General features: G+C 40.8%; 1 protein-coding gene across 5 annotated transcripts in view; it reads right to left on the bottom strand.

Annotated features, from left to right (window-relative positions):
* Nucleotides 1–1,019: 1,019 nt before the first annotated feature.
* Nucleotides 1,020–13,660, bottom strand: part of LOC111600230 (zinc finger protein 2) — a 33,026-nt gene continuing 20,385 nt past the window's right edge. For 2 of the 5 annotated variants that reach the window (XM_030223973.1, XM_030223974.1), the window contains exons 5-9: nucleotides 9,504–10,847; nucleotides 8,365–9,089; nucleotides 8,148–8,294; nucleotides 5,139–8,087; nucleotides 2,540–3,366 (exon numbers count right to left, since the gene is read on the bottom strand). In XM_030223973.1, the coding sequence (XP_030079833.1) occupies nucleotides 2,584–3,366; nucleotides 5,139–8,087; nucleotides 8,148–8,294; nucleotides 8,365–9,089; nucleotides 9,504–10,847 (5,948 nt within the window). In that variant the 3' untranslated portion in view covers nucleotides 2,540–2,583. Of the gene's footprint in view, nucleotides 1,115–1,193; nucleotides 1,254–2,539; nucleotides 3,367–4,227; nucleotides 4,280–4,338; nucleotides 4,570–5,138; nucleotides 8,088–8,147; nucleotides 8,295–8,364; nucleotides 9,090–9,503; nucleotides 10,848–13,660 lie in introns of those variants that run through there. The other 3 variants (XM_030223975.1, XR_003944225.1, XR_003944226.1) reach the window with 3 other exon arrangements.

Here is a 13,660-nt window from a genome sequence, read left to right as displayed (position 1 = left end):
CGGCTTATCTTTGAATGGGTATAGCAAGGAACGGGTATTGCAAAGTAGTTCTTGCTTGCTCGCTCGGCGTTTACTATAGTCAGTCAGTCAGTCTCGACGGAAACTTTTGCACATCTCTATAGATATATATGTGAACATGGCAAACTACAGCATTGGCACATTGTCTAAAATAATTTATTTTCACACATGGATTCACGAGAATTGATTCTTTTGAGTTCAATTTCCAAGATCAAGTAATGCAATAATAGAGGAAAACGAAAGACAAATAAAAATACATGTACAGGAATCGTTAGATTTCAAAATATTGAGCGTTTTGTTGTATATATATACATATATATGTATGTAACTTGTCTTGTTTTCCGACGAGCCGGAACTGATCTGAGCCATCCAGACGTTTTTAATATATATTCATATATTGTTTTATTAATATATCTTAAATAGAAAATAAAGGCATAAAGCAATATAATGCTAGGAACTCAGTTTGCATCTCTCTAATTCGAACGTTCTCTTCTCTTCTCATCTAGTTGTTTGAAATATCATATATATGCATATATATATATATATGTATATATACGTATATATACATAGTAGAATGATTGGTTGTATGTATGCATGTATTACTCTAAGTATATGTTGAGAAAAGAAAGTTGTAAGTTAACTCACAACTCCGCAATCAATGAGAGATCTGCGGAGTTCTCAGTTCAGATTATTTCTGTTTCCTTTTCTTCTTTGTTTTCATTTTTGCATTTATGATAATTTGATGATAGTTTTTATAAGATTATTGCTACGTATATGATGTGTGTGTCTATATATATATATATATTTATTTTGAATAGTTAGGAACACTTCCGTATCGTTATATAATTCTTATATTTAATGTTAATGTAATCTCTTTGACTTACACATACTTTATGTATAAATTTAGCCGCATTAAATTTCTTCAAAATAGGAACTTTCAAGTTTTCATATAGTATGTTAGTAAATATATATATATATATATATATATGTGTTTATGCGTATTTTTAGTTTTCATTAAATAATGCTTTAATATCATCCTCCTGCTTTTCCTCTGCTTTCTATTTACGTCAAATTGTTGCGAGATACGAAACGTTTTCTGCAAATGATAAAATGGGAATCGGCTAATTACATATATATGCACAAATATAGATGTATATGATTGTAAGGGTACTTACCTCCCAAGTCATATCAAGTCGATTTTAGCGAAAGTATTCCAAATTATTTGCCACCTATAACTGTTCAAAAAAAGGGTTTTTAGGTTCTTTACTACTGTACTGCATACAGATTTTTCCATATCTCAAGTCGTCAATGCACGACTTGTCGCATACCCTATACCCTTAATCAGAATGTTGACTGTTGTTTATATATGACAATTCAGACACATATATTCAAGGTGATTGGGATAGATTTTCATCTGTCTTCTCACATTTCCACATTATATATATTTTTTTAAAACATATTCAATGGATATAGGGTATACAATATTCAGAAAAACACAAGTTTAAAAAAGCAAAAAGTAATATAATGAATCGAAAAAAATGAAATTGAATGTTTTTAGTAGTCAAAAAAAGGATTTATTGTGTTTTGTACAGACTTTGCAAAATTATAGTAGTTTGAGTTTGTAATTAAAATGGGGTTTCTTTATGTTGTTATACTCAAATAAAACAATGTTCGTTGAGGTATGTACACTATTTAAGCTATCAATCAGGAATTACATATATATGTATATATATATATATATATATATATATATATATATATATATATATATATATATATATATATATATATCAGTTTCATATATAGAAATATAGTTGCTATGAAAGCTAGAGCACTTTTAGTGTTGAGTGTAAACTGGAAGATTGTGTTTCCTGGTTCGTTAGAGATAGTACTAAATACGTATAGATAGCTCTTTCTTAATTACTTGGCTTAAGATACACATTAATTATCAGTTATATATGCATATCGATCGTACATACTATATACATATATATTATGAATAAGGAGTTGCGAGGCATATGTAACTATATATTTTATTAACTAATCTAACTAATCCATATTCGTCTTTAAAATCAGCTTTTGCTTAGTCTTTGACATTACGTTCTGCAAATGTATCGTTGGGCACACGTACATACCTATGATACATGATGTGACTAAAAACTAGAGAGCCTATTACATAAACTACATACATATACATATGTGTTCGGGTGTATCTTAGTGGACATTTCTTAGGGCTTATCCATGTGACTTTTCATACATTGTATGCACATACGTAGATACATACATGCATCTACATATATACTGAGCAATGTATGTACATACATAGATTCATACAACTGCGTGCGTACATACATATATACATATGCATACACGTATGCACAAGTATGCACACCTATGCATACATCACATACATCAAATACATAATTCATTGTTGGTGTGAGAAACGAGTGTTTAAATTATAAAAATAAAGCAGCACATGAAAAATCATAGTCAGGCATCGCGAAATCATTTAAATTACACTAAATACAGCAAATTAAAATATAATATAAAAAATAATAATATAATTTATGATTCCGCTGGGGCGATCCGTGTGATTTCGCAAATCTTACCAGTGATGTGATTGCGATTGAAGAGTTGTTGCATCAGATCCCGATTGCTCGACGAGCTTTTCCGGCCGGCCTCTGGCATATCGATGTCGTTGTCTTTCACGGATAGGGCAATGTCTCCAGCCAAGTGACGATGGCCTGTTGCTGTCGTAACCGGTCGACCATCTGCCAAGTCACTGGCAGCCGAGGCCGATGCCGATGCCGATGCCGATGCCGATGCCGATGCCGACGCACTGGGATCGTAGCCCAACAAGCAATTGTTCTCATCATCCAGCTGCCCAGTCGAGGAGGTGAGTGCGATACTACTGCTCGCATTCGAGACGACGTGCTGCAGCAGAAATGCCTTCGAGAGACTGTAGAAGCGTCGCTCTCTGCCCCTGTCGCAGTCATTGTCATTGTCGCTGCCGCTGGCATTACTGTGAGCATAGAGCTCGCTGGTATGCTCAAGCAGCTCCTTCATCTTGCAGATGTGCTCGACGCTGAATGCATGCTTCTGCATATTTACCTGTGGTATTTGGCATAATTGGCAATCCTGCAGTGGCTGATCGCTAGCCTCTTGGCCCAAAACTAGAGATTTGCTTGATTTGATGCCAACACCACCAACATTGTTGCTATTATTGCTATTGTTGCCAGCTTCCTTCCCACTTGATCCGTCGAAACTGTTGTTGTCATCCGAAATGTGAGCATATTGTCGTTGATTCCTCGATTTCTTATCTTTAGCCCGTGAGTTTTGAAACCAAACCTGAAAGTCCATTGCGAAAGCAGCCGAATTAATTAGCAGTCTAATAGCAGCTACAAACATTTACTATACATTTACACTTAATTACGTGAGCAAACTATACACCAGTCTAATTTCCATTCTTGTGAGGTGAGTTCAAGTGAGAGTGTTGTAATCGGGCTCGACCGTTGTCATAAGACTCGTTCCTGCTCCCAAAGCAGATAGTGTTAAGAGAGCTAAGTCAATAGCAGTGAAAACGCTAAACAATCACCACTGCTGCCCCTTACAATATATACCACAAGACACCCGATCGCAGACTTATAGATGGAGTAGTATAGATGGGTATATTGCAAACGAACAAACAAAATAATAATTATAATCAGGTATTAAAATAAAATTGCTCTATGAAAATATGAAAAGAATGTTTTATTAAGAACAACTTTTGAGACATTGCAAAAAATACTATAGTCGGTAGGACCCGACTAGAAGATAGCCTGAATCCTCGTTCGGGCTGCTTTTTAATCTTTGTAGGCTTCAGCGACTAGAATTATGGGTTTTACTAGGAAAATGCTATTCCGAATAACCAAATTATTGAGACAAGCTCCCAATGTGTGTAAATTTGGCAAATTACCAACGGACTAAGCACGCGTATTATGTGAATTCATCACAGTGGAATCTCCAGCTTCTCTGGTAGATATCAATCGACATTGATTTTGATCGATAACAAGGTTATAGGAGATTATTACAGATGTACATCTTGACAATGTCGGAACTCTAGTTGCTTTTATTTTACATGACGGATAGATCCGTTCTTTTCTGCTAAGCTTCCTTCTGTCTGTTACTCCTCACTTGCCCAAAATTCGTGCTCCAAAATTCCTGCATTTTCAATAGATTCAGTTACGAAGCTCTATTTTTAACACTATATAAGTTAGTCAACCTGCTTTGCTCTAAATTAGTATTATTTGCTTAAACGTATTCTTAAATTCAAAATCTTACTCGAGTGCAGCAGATATCCGATATGAATTACCAGATATAACTCCGTTTTCCCATAGAAAAGTTGGATGTGGGTTTACTTGGCGTTACTTAAATTTGATTTGGTTTAATTTTTAGCTGATCAAAACATTTGTTTAGGTTTAGAATTTTCGAATTTCAGAATTTCAGTGCACAGTTCACAGTTTTGTTCTTTCAGTTCCATTTGGCTTCTGAATGAATTCTAATGAAAATTCACTAAAAAAATAAAAAAATGTAAAAGAAAGCAAAAAGAAATGTTAATAATAATAATAATAAACGTAAAAAGGTAAACTAAACTAAGAATATGTCTGAGTAGTGATGGAGATGCAATAAAATAATCTGATCTATAAGATGACTAGAAGGAAGAAGAACATGATCGGGAGCCGCCGACTGGGAATTACCTGCTGTCTTAATTGATCTCAGCCTCTTGCGTTCATACTTATACATCCATATGAGAACTAGTTTGATTAAACCTGGACTCTAGAAGTAGGAAGGGTCTGAATAGGACATCTGAATGTGTGTATGACCTGCGTGAAAGACTCTACTATTTGAAAATAGAGTGGGAATCGAATCTTATCAGTATTCAAATATTTCCACAAACTGAGTTTGCTTTGACTAAGTTTGTCGTCTTGGGGCTATGCTTATGATATTTGTCATCCCATTCTAGGCTATGCAGAGGTAGTGCATTACAAGCTAGTATTAGGTAGTAATGTTTGGTTCTCTTTTCAATTACGATCGTAGTGGGAAGGTATCAGTAGATATATTTGAGCGGTTTTTGGACTTACTTGCACGACACGTTTTTTAAGATTGACTTTTTTTGAAATCTCCTCAAGCATTTTACGGCTGGGATTCGACTCGGTTTGGTAGCATTCATACAGGAAGTTCAACTGATCTGGAAGTATTGTTGTTCTCAGCCGTTTGTTCTGCTTGGACGGGGCGCTTAGCTGCACTGAAGTAGTGTCCAGAGGCAAACAATCATTTGCTTTGACATTTTCAACTTTTGGACTCGGACTGTCGTCATCATTGAATGTTAGCATCTGTGAATTGTTCTCAATCATTGTTGCGTCGAGGAAGTCTTCGAGATTCTGAAAATACTGCGGCTTATCGCTGGGCGATTTGTGTTTATCCCCGTTGATTGGCTCATTCGAGCTGTTCAATTGCTCCAACTTGTCACGACGCTCAACGATGGCATTTTCCTTCGTATCTCTGCTTAGCATACGTTGAGATTCATTGATATTTATGCTGATATGATTATTGTTGAGCTTTTCATCAGGCGTCAATAGATCGTTCGAATCAGTTAGAACCACTTGACCGCCTTGCGTAACTGGCTCTATGTTATGCTCCTGCTCCTCCAGATGTCTAGTGAGCTCAATCTTACCCTTTTCCTCTTGAAGCTGTTGTTGGAGCTGCTGTTGCTGCTCTTGCTCCTGAACGCCGATCAATTTGTTTGGTTCATCCGCCGTCGCGGTCGGCTGCTGCGACGACGGTCGAGACTCTGTTTGGGGCGAGGCAGCTAACTGAAAAAACTTCTTCGACTCATTTAGCTGATAGTACTGTAACAGAAATTCAATTGTTGGTTTCTTGCTAGAGCTAAAGGACAATTGCTGGTTGTGTTGCTTCAGCGTATCCTCATTTTTGCGATAATATTGCAGTAAGAAATCATAGTTATTAACCTTCTTTAGTTCGCTTTGTTGATAAAAATGGCTCAGGAACTCTAATTCCAAGTCGGTTTCACTTCCGTGCTGCTGTTGCTGATGTTGTACAAGAAATTGCTGCTTAACCTCCGCATTGCTTTCATTCTGCATAAAATATTGATATAGGAACTCGTATTTCTTTTGTGTAGTCTCAAACTCTCCCATTGATACTTCCTCAGCGTTCATAGAGCTTTCAGAGCATTTTCTCTTTTTTGCTGGCGGCTGTTGCTGCTGCTGCGGCTGCTGGTGTTGTTGTTGTTGCTGCTGCTGTGCAGCCTGCTGCAATCCCTGCAATATGCTGCCAAAGGGGCCATATGCCGCTTCAGACTGACTCGAGGACTGATGGTTGCCAGCAGGAAACAGAGCTGGACTCATCAAATGCATCAATTGATGCTCACGTAGCAATTCCAATTGATTAAACTGCATTTCACACTTCTCGCAGTCAAATTTGGGCAAGCGTTGCTGATCGAGGCTATTGCTGCGCTCCCTCTGTGGTGGCGTTGGGGTTGTCGACGGACTGAAGTCGGTCAGCGATGATGCCTTACTAAACAGATGCTGCGGCGACGGAGATGAGCCAAATGGCTGCGAGCTCGAATGTACTGAATGTGCTGCTGCCGCAGCAGCAGCAACAGCAACAGCAGCTGCCACATTCTGACCCAGGCTGCCCGTTGACTGATGATTATGTATATCCATGGACGAATTGGAGTCCTCTGAGCTTAGATTGTGAGCGATTTGTGCAGCTGCAATTTGTGCCTTAGCCGACTTTTTGTTGTTTTCCTCCTTGAAGCAATGATTCTTCTGATGACGGATCAGTTCGTAATAGCGCTGAAATATTAGACTGCACTTCTTGCAGGCATAATTGATATTATGCTTCTTGGTCTCCTCACTTTCGTACAGGGAATTATTGGGCTGGTTCTCGTAGATCTTACGCTGCTTCTGTCGTGCATTCTGAAACCAGACGACAATTACCCTTGGCGACAGCAGCAGCAATTTGCTTAGATACTCCAGATCACTGTCCTTGGGATATGAATTGTTTTCGAAGAACTCCTGCAGCACCTTTATTTGATAGTCAGTGAAACGTGTGCGATTTGCTCGCTTGCCACCGGACGTTGAAGACGATGAATTCGATGAATTTGACGAGTTGCTCTCCAGGCAAACTGTTGTTGACGGCGTTGATGATGAGCTTGTGCCCGCTATCTTCTCAAATGATTTACCAGATATTTGCAATTTCTTGGGCGGACCCATGTTGCTGCCGATATTCTCCAGCTGCTGGCTGAGCAAATCATTCATGCTACTATACAAATTGCTGGCTGCCACGCTGTTCGGAGTTGGCGGTCTCGACAGCACATCTGAACTTCCACTTTCGGACTTTGTTTCAAAACAATTCGTCTGTTGTTGTTGCTGTTGCTGTTGCTGTTGTTGCTGTTGTTGCTGTTGTTGCTGTTGTTGCTGTTGTTGCTGATTTTGATAGTGTCCGGTTGATAGCTGTTGCATTGTGTTATCGTGCATAATGTCCACATTATGATGATGTGGCATCAATGACTCCGCTGCCTCAATCTGCTGTTGGTTCAGAAACTCAAACGCCTGCTCCTGTTGCTGTTGCTGCTTTTTGTGAAAGAAGTCCAGATTGTCGTCATGCGGTTCAGATTTGATTTGCACCTCCAATGGCAATGGATTCTCCTGCTCAGCTACCGGCTGAGTGTGCATCATGTCAACAACTTGCGTTTTAAAAAAATCGCTTATATTGCTACTGAGATTTGTTGCTGTTGCCGCTGACAACGATGTGGCTGCTATTAGGTTGTTGTTGGCTGCTGCTGCTGCTGCTGCTCCTGCAACCGTTGCCGCTGATGTTGCTGCTGCTGTGCTCAATGGCGCGACTGGAGCATCTGTTGGAGTTAATGAGGTCACCTTAGCTTGCCCAGTCCGTTCGTACTCCTCTAGATTGAGAGTTGTTGATGGCGGATTATTGAAATTGTAAGGCGAGTCCTTGTTTCGCTGTCGTTCCTTAAACAACGTGTTACGAAACCAGTGCTTGACAACCTGTAACAAAATATCTATCAACACCAATCTCTCTCTCTCTCTCTATATATATATACATACCTTCATTGGCAGATTGGCCTTCTGAGACATTTCCATAATGCTCTCCTCGCTGGGCGAATTGTTTATATCGAAATGAGCTCTCAAAATCTTTAGTTGATCATCTGTAATGCGTGTGCGAGCCCGTTTCTGATTGCTACTCAGCTGTTGCTGCAGTAACATTAGATTTATATTAGCTCCAAATTCGATTCGTGATTATGTAGGTTGCTTTGTGTCTTACCTGATTGTTGTTGGTCGGAATTATATTGATGTTGGCGGCATCCGTTGTCAAGCTGCCTGCTGCACTGCCTGAGCACTTGGGCTGACGTTCAGAGCTGCTGGTTGCTGCTGCTGAGGCGGAACCAATGCCATTGTTCTGGACTCCGCCTACTCCACTGGATATTCCAGCTGCTGCTCCAGCAGCTCCAGCTGCTGCATTGCCACCAAATATTAATGGCGGAGCTAGATTCATGAAATTGAGCGACATCAAATGATGGAATTGCATCAAATTGAGCATATCCACCGGATTTATGGGCATACCTGAGCCCGCTGCAGCAGCATTCAATTGCTGCTGTATTTGCTGCAGGCTCTGTATACTCTGAAGTCCTTGGAATGACTGCGGATTTAGGTTAACAAACGGAGCCTGCTGATGCTGATGCTGATGCTGATGAGCTTTGTCCTGCTGTGCCTGCAGCTGTAAATGATGCAGCTCGCCGCTTGACATTGCCAATTGCTGAGCATCCGAGGACTCTTGATGCTGTTGCTGCTGCTGCTGCTGCTGTTTGAGCAACGCTGCAGTCAGCACTGCAAAATGCTGCTGCTGCTCCGTTGGCGAAGGCTCATCCAACACATTTGGCGACTGCAACTGTGAGCTCGTGGCTGCTTCCTTCGATTGTGCGTCTAAGTGAAATGGCGAGCTTGAACGCCGCGGAGAGTGCTTCACTCCAGTTTCGTTTGTTTTGGCAACTGAAAAGCATGAAAAGTATATCGAAATGTTATATATGTTCACTTTCCTGAAGGCCCAACAGCCCTCCTAACAGCCCACACTTTAGACACAAGTCGACCTCATAACCAATTGTGGCTAAATCGAACTCGATTACTCGATTACTCGATTACCCTAGGCCCTAGATAGTTTATAGTAAAGTTGAGATCCATTTGCCTTCAAGTCTCCAGCTATTATAGGACAGGACTACATCACTTCATGACATATAGTCAGTATGGTGTGTTAGACTGCCTCCGATCAGTATATGCAGACATGGCCAAACAGACGATAGGACTAGATTGACTCCCGAATAAGAAGATATAAAGGTTTTTGGGTCGAGCCCGCCTGCTTTCGGTTCTCCAGGGCATCAAATCGAATCAGATCGTCGGAGAACTTACCTGTTTCACTGGCTCGAGTCGTAGTAAAGTCAAAAACATTTGGCTCTGCTGGAGTTTTATCCAATTCCATAGCGCTAAGCAGTGGACTGGGCGACATATCTCGAGGACTGCTGCTCGTGACAGCCGTACACTCGGCTGAATGCGCTTGCTCCATGTGTTTCTGGAGTGCCTGAGTGCTGCGAAAGTTACGTTGGCACAGGGAACACTTGGTGGCATCGCGCATGCTGTGGTAGAGCATATGAGCGGTAAGCTTCTCCTGTGTCTTGAAAGCCAGCGAACACTGCTTGCAGCGATATTTGTAGACATGTCGCTCCGAGATGACGAGACTCATGTGCGAGTCTTTGAAATGTCCAATCATTGAAGACAAGGTAGCAAAACTCATGTAGCACGGACGACTGACATTGTTGACCAGCAGGCAAAGGTATTCACCGTTCTGCATTGGATAATGCTGCGTTTGTTGGGCGTGTTGCAGCAGTTGTTCTTCGTGCTTGAAGTTCGACTCGCACTGCTGGCACGCCATGCCCTGCATGACGCCCATTGCTACGGCTATTGTGGGCGTAGTATCATTCAGCGCACTTTTGCCATCGTCAGTAGTTGTCGCATCGGCGTTCTTGACAGGACGCCACGCCTTCTGATTGACCAGTTGCAGGAGTCGAGCGAGTCCATCTCGGGTCACACTGTGCACACTCATCAGGTGCGCTTCCAGCAACGACTTCTCACAGTAGCCGCTCTCCAGGCATAGGGGACATGCAACACCCGATTGGGGCAGCTTTTCGTTTGCGATCTTGTTGCTATCCTTAGCTTCAGCTCTAATGGTCTCATCGGTTTCGTCTAAGCGTTCGCGCTTAATTTCGACAGGGCAATCGTCGATGTCTATGCCCATGCCCCGTTCGTCTGGTGTTGTGGGCGTTGCCGTCGGCGTCGGCGTCGACGTGGGCGTGGCACTGCAACGCTGGACGGCAGCGAGAGCAGCAGCTGCGACGGCTGTTTGGAAGGCTTGTAGTGCTGCCGTATTTGTCGGTATACTGATATAATCGTCGATCTCGGCACTGGGATGAACTGCCTCAATGTGACTTTCCATATCCTTCTTCGATTGCACAAAGTATTCGCAGATATTACATTTGAAAATAGTCGTTGACGCACTGCTGGAACTCAGTTCGTGTGGCGCGCTCGATGACAATGGGGAAAGGGTGCGCGGCTGTGTCTTACCACAGGATGTGGCACAGCTGGAGACAGAGGCCGGCGAGAATATGTTGCCATCAGTGGATGATCCGAAGCCCATTTCTGTCGCCGCACTAACAGAAGCTGTCGTTGCCAAATTGAGACCGCAATCAAGGCTTGAATCTGAAATGTAAATTAATGTAGAGCAAAATTGATCAAATAATCTAAAGACTCTATCTTTACTCTTGGAACTCATCTTTGTAAAATATTCAGCTGAAAAAGGGATGAATAATCGTTGAGATAACAACTCAGCTCAGCTCAACTCAGTTCGGTTCTCAGCTTAGCTCGACCTAATTGGGCACACATGACCAAATCGATATTAATCTACGATTCCGAAGAGTTACCCAAAATCAGAATACATCAAATTCAAGGTATGCTTCAAGAAACAAACTCCAAATGTCAACAATAATGGTGGGAATATTTGTCCAAAGAATATATACGTATATATATATATATATATATATATATATATATATATATATATATATATATATATATATGTATATATATAGATAGAGAGTTATAATAATAATATATGAGAATAAATATATATCGAGAATTCTAATCGATCTATACAAAAATTCAGACATACATATATCAAAATTTTAATGAATTAATGACAGAGCTTTGCATCTCCTCTGAAAGCACTGGCAAAAGTTAGTCATTGACCTGACACACACACACACACACACAAACACACACACACACAAAGCACTCTTGATGCTTTTTTTAACGTACAGATTAATAATCCTGTAAGAGACCCCTTTGGCTAATCAATGCCTTTGATAATAGGAACGACCACAACAAAAGCGAAACGCACAACACATTCACAGACATGAACGGCAGATGAAATCCAGAATCCAGAATCCAGAATCGAGAATCGAGAGCCCAGTACCCAGCACGCAGCACCCAGAACCCATACCACGTTTAGTCCTCAATCTGACTTCGTCTCCGTCTCTTTTGATGATGGTATTGGTGTTGGTGTTGGAGACGAAGTTGGTCTCAGCTGCGTACAGTTAATTGCAAGCAAGGGTGCAGCCGTTGTGATACGGACCAAATGCGAATATATTTCAAATTCCATTACCAATTTCAAAGCAATTTCCATACAGCTTGATTGCATCGAATTAAAAAGCCGACAACAAAAAACCCCAGATACCAGAAACTTTTGCAGTCGAGCGCAACTGACTGACCAATACTCGCCCAGGGTCTAAAAACTAACTAAGTTTACTTCTTGAGCTAACCTTTTCAGATGCAGGTCGACTTTGACTAATCGAAAAACTGTGCTACATTTAAGATATATATATAGTCTTAATCAGAACGTCGAGCAGCTACTAGCTCCAGTTTCAAGAAGACTACAACCTATATACTCTCTTTCCTTTGAACTACGCGAACGAGTATTATGAAAATCAAGACCAATGCGGCTATGGGTGCGAGTGGAAGAAACTTGGCCAAACAGAGAGAGACCAATAAGGAGAAAGAGCGAGCAAGAAGGGGAGAGAGAGAGCTAGTAGGAGTAGTAGCAGTTGTAGTTGTTGTTGTAGGTGCAATAATCATGCGAAGCTGTTACCACTGCAGCGGTCACGCGGCCCCACCACCAAGCACCACCAACACTGCCAACTCCGCCAACACCATCTTCATCATCACCAAAGATGAGCCAGCCTCACCGCCAAATCCAAAACAAAACAAGTAAGAAAGCTCTAGTCGGGGTGCCCGACTAGGAGATACCCTGATCCTAGTCCTATCTGCGAAGCTAAGTAGCAGCTAATAATTCAGCACAATTCAATATATAAATATGTATAATAATATAATATTAACTTTTATATTTACCGATACAACTATATCGATTATTTGTTTAGGTATATATAGATTGATGAATCAGAAAACTTTCTTAATTTTCCATAATACTCCTAATTCCCAACTTTATATACGAGTTGAATATACATAAGTGTATATAATTCTATATATCTGAAATATCAGTTTGTTTACCATAGTCAATACCAGTTCTAGTTGTTCAAGAAATAATAAGCTAATTGATTGAAAATAATAAACGAAATAATAATAATAATGCTAAAAAATGAAAAGTAATTAAAAGTTAAAATGGGTTTAAATTGATTTCGATTTTTTAATATTAATTGGTCCAATCTGTGCGTTATTATTGTTATTATTTTATTGTTATTATTTTTTTGTCTGCAATACAGCAACAGCAACAACAACATACACACACACATACACACAAAGACTTAATGCGCGATGCGTTCGTAACTCATCATTAGGAGTTCGATTTTAATTTTTTGGTTCCCCGATTCTTCGATTATTATCGTCCTTGTGCGAAGCTCCGCTTCCCTCACTTTCTCTTACCACGTGTATTGGACGTAAATTCTTGAGTGTATGCGGTGTGTGTGAGTGTGAGTGCGTGAGTGTGTATATGTGTGTGTGTCTGTTGCCCTTCTGCCGATTTATATGCGCTTTGAGATTTATACGCTGACGCTGACCCTTGAGGAAATTATTACAAATTACTTAAGAATGCAAAAACGATTATATGTATCCATCGAATTTGCAATTAGTGACGTGCACAGCACACACTTTGCTCCACGTCCAGGCCCCAATCGCAATCCATTGCTTGCAGTTTGCAGTTTGCAGTTGGCCGTTGCACAGGTAAACACAGTGTGATATTGCCGTATCTCAGTTGCGGCATCGTGCGGGGCCCCGAACCGCAGGCTTAGCACCTAAACCACAGAGTACCCACGGACACCGTAACCCAAACCAGAGAAACAGACAGACAGAGAGAGAGAGAGTGAGAGAGAGAAATCTGAAATCTGGATTCACAGTGTACACCCACCAACCAACACACACAGAGCTACAGAGCTACAGGGTATCTAGGTACGCTCCAATGATGGATAATAGCACTCTGTCCTCCTTCCTGTTCTCTCCCTCGC

The sequence above is a fragment of the Drosophila hydei genome, unplaced genomic scaffold (genome assembly GCF_003285905.1).
Source record: "Drosophila hydei strain 15085-1641.00,03,60 unplaced genomic scaffold, DhydRS2 tig00000330-arrow-arrow-pilon, whole genome shotgun sequence".
In the NCBI taxonomy this organism is placed as follows: domain Eukaryota; kingdom Metazoa; phylum Arthropoda; class Insecta; order Diptera; family Drosophilidae; genus Drosophila; species Drosophila hydei.
This window is presented reverse-complemented; position numbering and strand designations above follow the sequence as displayed.